A 10,121-nucleotide genomic window follows, 5' to 3' on the forward strand; every position below is an offset into this window, starting at 1 on the left:
CCACCATTCCACTCTCTGCTTCTATGAGTCTGACTAGTTTAGATTCCTCATATAAGTGTAGTATTTGTCCTTCTGTGACTGGCTTATTTCACTTGGCACAATGCCCTCCAGGTTCATCCATGTCACAAATGACAGGATTTTAGAAGGAGCCCATTTTACTTTTCATGTCAGAGGGGAGCAGTCTTTTACTGGCCTAGTGGACAATAAGAAATAAGTCCAAGGAAACACAGATCCTAGAGTTGACCCACATGGCCACTCATTTCTGCGATGCTGTGTCCCAACCACTCCACAGAAGCCTGAAGAAGGTTTCTCCTTCTGCTTTAAAACATGAAGCAGCATAGGCATGAGTGATATTGGTAGAAGGCAATTCTTATGCTTTATAGAAATTCCTGTTTCTATAGTTTTGTGTTTGCCTATGAGTATTTTGTATGGTTTTGGGCATAAACGTTATAATTTAAGGAATTACAGTGATGCCGTGAGAGGAGGCCGTGAAGGGCACTGTGACCTGGTTCTACGTGACACTAGGCTTCTTCCCAAACTGGGAGCTGAGGTCTGAAACTTTGATTATCCATAAATTGTCATTCTCGGAAGCATCGTACAATGACTTGGAAATGTCTACCATTCCCAGAGCTAAATAAAACTTGACTTTAGTGTAGACATCTAAGTAAAAATAATCTTTTAATACTTGCCTTTGTCTTGTTTTGGTAAATCCTCCATTGCATTCAGCGTCTCAGTAATTGTTGCACTGACACTTTGATAAATTGAGAGACTGAAATTACAAAACAGCTGGAAGAAGCTGGGAATGTCCCAACTTTGCACAAGATCTACGTTTTTTGTTGGCTCTTTGAATAAAGCTGGAAAAAAATAAGGCTCTAGTAAGTCTGTATCTGACATGAAATATGACTGAAAAGCCTTGTCAAATTCTTGTTGCATCTGTTTGAAGATGTTAAAACTCCTGTTAAAGAGAAATGCCACATCCACAGTCAGCTGTCTGAACACATGCTCTACTTGGGTCAGTTGTGCATCTTCTTCCATGACCTTTTCTCCGACGGGGAGACCTTTTTCATTATCTTCATGGAAAGGAAACAGAAATTGATATATCTTCCTAAAAAACTGTTCAATCTGTGGAGTGGGGGACAGAAATGGAGTAAAAAATTTGTTTTCTGTCTGGACTATTTTATTGTTAATTTTCAAGTCAATTTACAGTAGTCATTCTAAATCAAGAACAATTCTGGGCAAACTAAGAAAAGGTGATTCAATTTAAGATAATTTATTAACACTCTTCTACTGGCTTTGACACTGACTATGGAAATAGGATCTGAAATTCCTCCTGGAGTATGTTTGCCTATCAAAGGCCTAAAAAAGCCAAATTTCCAATATTGTTGACAAGCCACAGCCTGATTTACTGGTGGTGGTTGACATGCCATAGTCTAAAGGGCACTGTGTAGATTGCCTGAAAAGGGTAAGTAAGGCTCTTGTCTACCACCTCTGTCTGAGTGTCTTAGTTCTTCTCTTGTTTTCCTTCAGTGGAATGTAATTAGTGTCTTTATGCTCTCCTCTTTGTCATCTCATCAACATTTTCACACTGAACTATAGATGCCTAATACAGCTAAAGAGGCTACTTATTTGCAGTAATCAAAACCCTCCTTGGCTTTAGTGAAAGGAATGAAGCTGTAATTATAGAATTCCCCACTCATTTGGGAGAAAGTTTTACAGCACTCACACCATGCTCTATTTCATCTATGTGACACTGAATTTTGTGCCAGAACGTAATTATCGTTATATAATAGGGGTATGCCCATGTTGTGTGGTAAGAAACATAACTACTGAACATCACTGCTGTAGCATCCCCCTACTGTTCAAAGAATTCAGTAGGAATTTTTAGAGGACTCATGCCTTTCTCCAAAAGTAATCTGGGTGGACTGTCTGCCTCTCCCCATGACAGCTTATGTTTACCTGATTCCATTTACAAAAACAAAACTTTAAAGCCCCAAGATATTTTCATAAGGCCACAAAACTGGCACAGATAGGAGTTGTCTCCAAATCTCCTGAATTCCAGCCAGTGCTTATTCCACCATGTACTTGTGTATTAAAGAGTGACAGTGGCTATAAAAATAGAGCAGATGCAATTAACAGTGGAGGCAAATTAACTTGGCGTACGAATCATCCTAAGGGTTGGTCCCTCTGTAATTGGGTATGGCACTGCCAAGCCAGGAGCACACTCTAATTAGTGTGTGCTCTAATGTGGAGAGGAAATTTTCACTCCATTTCATTCTCAGTTCACTTCTAGAAGGGGAAGGGAAATTCAGGCCAATAGAGTAGGAGACTTTTATAGGGCAGAGCGCATCCTATTCAGGTCACCTCTCTTTGTGATTCCTTCCACCCAGAAGATAGCCAAAGGGGGCAAAAAAGAAAACATGCTAGTCCTACAGGACATGCATGGGTAGGGCTAAAGGGGACATGAGTGTGTGTGTGCATGCTGCCATAAGAGGGCAAGCCTGCTGAAGGAGAGATTCAGGAGGCAGAGAATGTCTTCAAATGTTTGGCTTCCAGAGAAAAAAGTTAAAGCATGTTGAAATCAGAGACTATAATACTATTATTCAGACTGCAATTCAACAAATATTTATTGGATATCTACAATGCTTTAATGAAGATAAATAAGATATGGTCCTTGCCTTCAAAGAGCTTACAATCTAGTGGGAACGTGTTCACAAGTAACAAATACGAGGCAGAAAGAGTCAGAGTGTTTATAAGAGAGATACATATAGCATCATTAAAAGGAGGGACAAACACTGAATGGCTCTTCTAACTTATAAATTGTATATATACAGATGAATCATACATAAGCAAGAACGAATGTTAGATTCTAGATTGCCAAAGGCCAATATCAGACCAGGCACCTCTGTTCTAACTATTAATATAAACTAATTTTTTAAAAAGTAAGCTGAAGTGGGTACCTTAAGAACTCTGAAATCTTGAGCTCTATTTTCCCCTTACCGTGTTTTTTATAGAGGACTGACCAGGTCGGCAGGTTACATAAAATCTCACGCAGTCACTTTCAAGGCAAGACTTGCGTTCATCCCAGGAATCTGTCAAAGACTCCTGGCATAGCCTTTCTTCCTCTTCCAGATGTCCTTGAACTTCATTCATAAGTTTCAGGGCTTCCTAATTAAAAAATAGAAAAAAAATCCTATTTTCATTCTATGCGTCTATGTGTACCTTAGTTGATTTCACTCTTTAAAAAATACATATATTCTAAACAACTTCTTCATTGCCTTTTTAGGCCTCTAGCAGCTGATAGATCTACCCCAAAGCTTTCTCATATTAAGAAAAGAGTACTGATTGATCCCTATTGAAGACTGTGCAAATCTTCTCCATCCGTTCATTTATTCATTCACTAGGTATTTATTGAGTGCTTGCTATGGGACAGACATTATACTAGACGTGGGTGAACCAACAATGCAGAGGCAGTCCCTACTCTGGAAAACGACTGTAATTAACCTGTTTACTTGTCTGTCCTGTTTACATCTAGGCCTGGAGGGATGTGGAAAGTAGTTTTAAGGCTTAGAAAGTTGACACATTTGTTTTTTTTATTAAGCTGACTTTAATTTTTGAATGTTTTTAACATTGCAAGAAAGTGCAGTTCTTGTATATGAAATCAGATCTTCCCATTGGGTTAGTTCTAATTACAGAGATGCTGTATTTTTGAGCATCTTCATTATTCGTGTCCATATTCTAAGCACTCCCCCTTGTGGTGCCTTGCTGTACTTGGCCAGGTCCCACTCCCATCTGTGGTAAGGAGCACCACAGAAGTGACACCCATCCCTAAACCCTGTCACCTGAGCACCTGGCTGGAACCCCTGCCTAGACCCTTGTCCTCCCTACAAGTGTGGACTTCTGAAGACAGGCTCCCTTCATGCCTGAAATGTAGTTCGGGGGATCTACAAGGTATAATGGACCCAGACATAGGACAGCCTCAGAGCTAATGGCCACTCCCTTAAGTGAAAACCACACAAGGGATCAAAGTTTCTCTGAAAACAATTTAGTGTACATTTCCACCTAGTGAAAAAGAAACATAATTCACCCTTTTTGTCATATTAAGCCCAAAGAAACACCTGGGCACTGACAGTCTTCTGTATTTCCTTTTCTGGGTTTGCATTGCTCAGCTGCCTTCATGGCAGGATCCAGGTGGCATTTGCTATGACCCACGTGAGAAAACTGGCAGGGCCCGAGCCTACCAAATGCACTTCGTGACCCAGACGGAATGTTCTTGTCTCTTTAGGTTTTGCACAACAATTCTGGAATCCTACAACTTCTCAAGAAAGTTTGCCTCACTTTGGCAGGCAACGATACCACCCAGGTTTTCTCAAGTCTCAGTTTTAAATATTCTGCTCATTGTTAAACCTAAATCCCAATATTTCCAATTCCAAACTACACTCACTGTGTACCCTTGGGCAAATTACTAACATCTCTTTGCCTCCTTAGCAGATAGGAATAACAATAGAATCTACCTTTTAAGGTTTTGTATTAAATAAGGTAAGCAAGCAAGGCACCTAACATTATTATTAGTTTCTCCGATTTCCTTCCCCTGGCCTCCAGACCATAACAAAACACATTACCAAATCAAGCGTCCCAAGTTTGGTAGTGAAATGTTGCCAAGGAGGAAGTAGGTCTCCAGTTTAGGAATGCTTTGTCCATTCCTTCCAGTTCCCCCTAAATGTCCCACCCACTGACAGCCGTCCACATCTATTCCTGTAGTTTACATGTTATCAAAGTGCCATATAGACCTGAACTGGGAGCAAGTCACTTTAAGCCATTCTTGGGTTTCCCATTTAAGAAAGTTGCAGATGCTTTCACTAAATATTAATAGGGACGGCTCAGGAGGGTAACAATGATGACATCAGGTCAACTGAGGATGGGAGGTGCTCCGTACTGGGAGATTGGGGGTGCCAACCCTGTATTTGCCACTTTATAATTTGTCTAAAGTATCCTTTATTCTAGGTTTAAAGGAATTTTAGGGAGGGAGACTTAGGTTTTTCTTTTTTTTTAATTAACTTTTTAATTGAATGTCCAGGCCTTAAGAGTATGATTCAATGAATTTTTATACAATAAGTAGGTTTTTAAGGAAAATAAAAATTTTACAGTCCTAGGATTCTTCAGGGCCGGAGCTGAAACCAACACTTGCTTACTTAACCCACCCCTAACTGGAGCCTTCTTTTCATAGTACTACACCTGGGCCTTGGTAGGTAGCTGGGGAAGGGGAGGAAAACAGAGTCACTGGGTCCCACAGGCATCACACCAGCTGACTCTCCCCCTGGTCATTCATTACAGAGTTGGTTGGGTTAACATGTTAGTTAGCATCTTGAGCCTCAGTTTTCTTAGCTGTAAATGAAAGTAATGGTTTACCCAGATGTTGGAAGGATTACATGTGATAATGTGTTTTATAAAGGGCCTGTAAATGATATTTGTTGTCATTATTCCCAGTGGCCAGGCTGACAAGCCCATCAGGGAAGAATCCAGTTCAAGGCCTTCCACATTTTCCCCATGAGGCTTATTTTTAATTTCCTGAAATTCTTTCAATTGCTCCCAAAGGGAGGAGGGCTTTCAGCTGCTGCTCAGGCAACCCCGTCTCCTTGCTAGGGACACTGCATCATGAGGAGCGTAGGTGTGATTGTAACATCGACCAGTCTGGTGACAGGCTGACTACAGCTTTGTGGTGAGCCTGTCACACAGCTCTGCTCCAATTGCTTACTGGATGCCCAGAGGCCACAGGACTCAGAAGTGAAGAGAATTCCAGTACCTTTTTGGAACTCAGTGGCCCCCAACTTTATAGGTATAGGGAGGAAATATTAGAACTTCTATTTGTATTTTTTAATTTAAAAATTGACTGTGGGGAGGAGAAATTGGAAGTTGTTTAATGCGTATAGAGTTTCAGTTTTGTAAGATGGAAAGAATTCTGGAGATTGGTTGCCCAATAATGCGAACGTACTTAAAACACTAGTGAACTGTACACATAAAAATGATTAACATGGTAAATTTTAAGTGTATTTTACCACAACTAAAACATTTTTAAATGAAAATAAATTTTAAAAATAATTTACTCTCAATGTTAAAATTTAAAGTATTTTCCAAGTTATTTTTGTTACAGTTTTATTTCCTCTTTAAGGGTAAAACTGGAAAATAATTTTTAAAAATTTTAATTGTTTTGAGTGTTATGTTAATGGTTAATGCTGTTAAACTATGAGCCATGAAATGTCTGTAATTTTGAAATGTAGTGAGCTTTATAATTGTAACACATAAACAATTTTTAACATCTTCCATGGACATTTGAATATACTGTGTATTCTCCATTGGTAAGATACATAGTTTGAATTACAGCTATCAAGTAAAGGTATTTGAATTAAAAAAATAAGTGATTAGGCTGATGTACTATTCCCTATACACTGGTGCTCTATTGTGCTTGTGTCAGATCATTGCACATGGCCAATGGCACGTGGGGACCCTGGGGGAAGGGCCCTCCACATTCCACAAGCATCGACACTGGCTGCCTCTCTTTCTCTGTTCACTTACAGCTGATTGCAACGAATTGCCACTTAAGAGGACTGCGTTAGGTGATTGCTTTTATTATCTAGTTTTAACTAAACTAGCCTTCACCAAATAGGAGGATAAAAAGATTCTTGGGAAAAAACCCCAGCAAATTAGAAAAATATGAATAATTTCAGCTCAGAAAGACAAGAAGCAAACAGCAGAGCTAGGTTATTCTGAGCTCTTTATTGGCCAGGTGACAGAGTAAAAATATGATGATCTAATCAGATCTGGCAAGTTGGCTAAAAAAATTTCAAAATACCTAGATGATTTGAAATATAGACTTACATCCACCCTCGCTAACCACGAACCTCACCCTAAGTGCATTTTGTGCCTTGCGCTATTAGGGGTAGAATTCATGTTTCCAGTTTATAAATAAATCAATATGCATACATTTAGGAGTGAATAGTAATAAATATTTTAGTAATAGGGATAGGAGATCAAAAAGCTTTGGAGACCACTGATCTAGCCCAAAACTCCCCGAACACTTTAAACTCAATATCCTAACTCAGAAGAGACTAAGGATACACTATTTTTAAGAAAGAAGCACTTCCCAAACAGAAATGAATCCCTGAAATTCCTGGGTTTGGAGTCCTGCAAAGGCCTATTCTACAAGGAATATGTTCTTTGAAAAAATTTTAAATTTCCTTCAAATTTTCCTTCCAATGAGGGCTGCTCTCCAGAAAATCTAGTGTTAGGGAAAATAAATAATTCATCAATTGCCTTAACAAGTACAATACTTATGGATCAGATATGTTTAAGAACAGATATTATTTTCAATTACTGTACCTGCTTTTCTTCTCTGCATTTCTTCAGGGTTTTCATTAGATTTGTATGTTCCTCCTCTCTCCTTCCCATCATGATTTTCATCTGCTTCATACCAATTAAAGCCGCCTTCACCTCTTCATCTATATCTATCTCCCCAGTCTTGGAAAAACCTAAAAGATATGTTGCAGTTTTTGTCTTTGAGATCTGATCAGATTACAATGTATCTGCATCTGCATCAGAAGACAACGAATTCACCGATTTTTCATGTCTACTAACTAGAGGCTTAATTGTTCTTTTATAGCATCAAACTCTGAAACCAGATCTTAATGAATTAGCTGTCAGCTGTGACATGGACCCAGCTGCCACAAGGACGATACCTTCTGTTCCTCACTGCTGAGCTCCTAGACAAGTTAGAGTTCATTTGACCTCATTCTTGCCATTTTCCTCAAGGCCTGTTTTCATTTATCTAATTTTAAGTGTGTTTATGTTAGAGAAAATTTGGAATTTTCTTCACAATTTATGTTAAATGCCCAACTGAGAACATCAAACACAGCGAACAATTTTCCTTTCTTTCAGCTTTAATATCTTCCCAGGAGGCATCAAACCTAAAAAGAATCTCATACAATGCAAGATTCTTTAATAACCTACTGGACATCTCTTACACACCTTTAATTTACACACCTTTAGTGAGTATAAAATGTATTGTCATTCTCTCTTCACAGTAGCCAGTGTGTCTTCCTAAGGAGCTTATTCTTGCCTCCAAATTTAATTACAGACCCTCAAAAAGCAACATTTTAACTAACTTATTTTTCTAAGTATTTTTCTAAGTATTAAGTACCCAAAGTATATACTATCAAGCAAAGGTCAGCAGTTAATGAGCACAGACCAACCAGATTCAATGTCATTATAACCTATTCTTTCACTATCTCAAGAAACTGCACAGATTACTTTAATTGTTTAAATTTTTCAAATGCTAGAAAAGAATTTCACTGTTCATTAAAATTGTGCTTAGAGGACACCAAACATCTGGATGATACAAGAAATGCAGTGAAAAAGTTGGCAAGTTTTATCTGTGTGATAGCAAACATCTGGATATGCGAACATTCTCAGATACTCGATTGGAATTTTCTATTTTTACCCAGATGTTTGGCGTCACGTCTACTTGGTTTAAGTGCCTAGAGAATGTCTCACCGTGAAACAAGAGGGCCATAATGAATGTGGTTATCTCTCAACTGTAAATCACGGTAAATGCCAGCAGGACATGCAAACATGCAAACAGGACATGGCACAGATAAAGAAACTAAACATACCCTTCAGATTTCCGTGGATAGCAGTTTTGTCTTTCCAAGTAGGTGCACAATGACAATCTTTCAACCATAGCAGATACACAATAAACACCAAGAGTGGCAGCTTCATGTTCCCGCTGTTACTGAAAAGGAAAAATAAACCTGCATCAAATGCCTGCCATTAGGTTAGTTTCTGTTGGCACCAATTGAAAACACATGGTGATCCCAAGCATTTTTCTGTCAATTTTTCTTTATGACTTTCAACAATTCATGTTAATAGGCCTGAGACATAAGGAAACCTGGAACACAATTTTTTTTAAAAAAGACAACCCAAGTCTCTATTTTGTTTACATTCTTTATGACAGTTAAATAAGGTCATCAGCTGAAGTACTTGAAATCTGAGTTAACAAATAGTGTGGCTCATAACCCCCTAGAATCCAAACTTCATTTTATTTCCTTGTCAACAGTAAAATCCCTCAACACAGAATTAGTTAAAATATATCAAGAGGGATATTTTCCCCTCCAATTCTGAATCCTTAAGTGACTTTTCACCTAGATGGTTAACTACTTATATTTTTACAACTTATTTTTTTATGAGAACAAACAACCTCACACGCTTTTCTCCCATCAAGATATATGAATAATGAACCATTAAATTTTTTCCTCTCAGATAACGAATTTCCTTTTAAATTTAATTTGATATATATTAGCTATAAACATTCCAAATGAAAATGTTTAAAACTTTACTAAGAAAAGTCAAATGAATTAAAACAACTGTATGCTTTAATAAAATTAAATCTATAAAATGTTAGATTATCTTAACTCCTCCCAAAGAGCATATTTATGTACTTTATGTAATTTGCTATCTTGGGGGGGGGGGGATTCCATTATTTAATCAACATTTGGAATGTCTTTTTAATATAATAAAATAACATTGGCACTAGTAGATACAAAGTTATCACATTTTACATACGTCTATCATTTGAGCTAACTCCTCTCTTTTCACTAAGACGCTATTTCCCAAGTGAAACTTTTTAATATATTTACCACTAGCTTCGCAGTATGTCTCCAGTGAGGTCACCAGCAGCTTCCGAAAGGACCTTCACTTTTCTCTGATTTACTTTTCATCGGTGTCAGGGAATTAGCCTTGTTCTGTTAATTTGATGACACAGTTCTTAATCCTATTAACCTCCTAACATTTTGAGATTAAGAGTGTGGTTTAGAATTGACAGTGTTTCGAAAGAAACACTAGAGGGCGGGCTGTGCACATGATCAGGAACAAGGACCTCGAATTACTTTATTTTATGGAAATATGTTTTGATAGGACTCATTACAGCCTTAAAATATTTTTTTAATCTGAAATGTATGATATGTATATTCCTATATAGGCAAAAATTTCTTTGATTGGAAACATAAGCAACAATATGAAATAGAATATGTAAACTCTTAGATAAAACATTTTGAAGACTACATAGTTTGACA

At 37.9% G+C, this 10,121-nt stretch overlaps 1 protein-coding gene across 1 annotated transcript in view; it reads right to left on the minus strand.

The window, feature by feature from the left end:
* CLUL1 (clusterin like 1) overlaps window positions 1–8,794 on the minus strand; it is a 28,864-nt gene extending 20,070 nt beyond the window's left edge. Inside the window, 4 exon segments of the mRNA XM_033135596.1 lie at window positions 699–1,122; window positions 2,998–3,165; window positions 7,375–7,523; window positions 8,664–8,794. Coding sequence (XP_032991487.1) covers window positions 699–1,122; window positions 2,998–3,165; window positions 7,375–7,523; window positions 8,664–8,769 — 847 coding nt within the window. The 5' untranslated portion in view covers window positions 8,770–8,794.
* Window positions 8,795–10,121: the final 1,327 nt, after the last annotated feature.

Source organism: Rhinolophus ferrumequinum, chromosome 19 (genome assembly GCF_004115265.2).
Source record: "Rhinolophus ferrumequinum isolate MPI-CBG mRhiFer1 chromosome 19, mRhiFer1_v1.p, whole genome shotgun sequence".
NCBI classification, from domain to species: Eukaryota; Metazoa; Chordata; class Mammalia; order Chiroptera; family Rhinolophidae; genus Rhinolophus; species Rhinolophus ferrumequinum.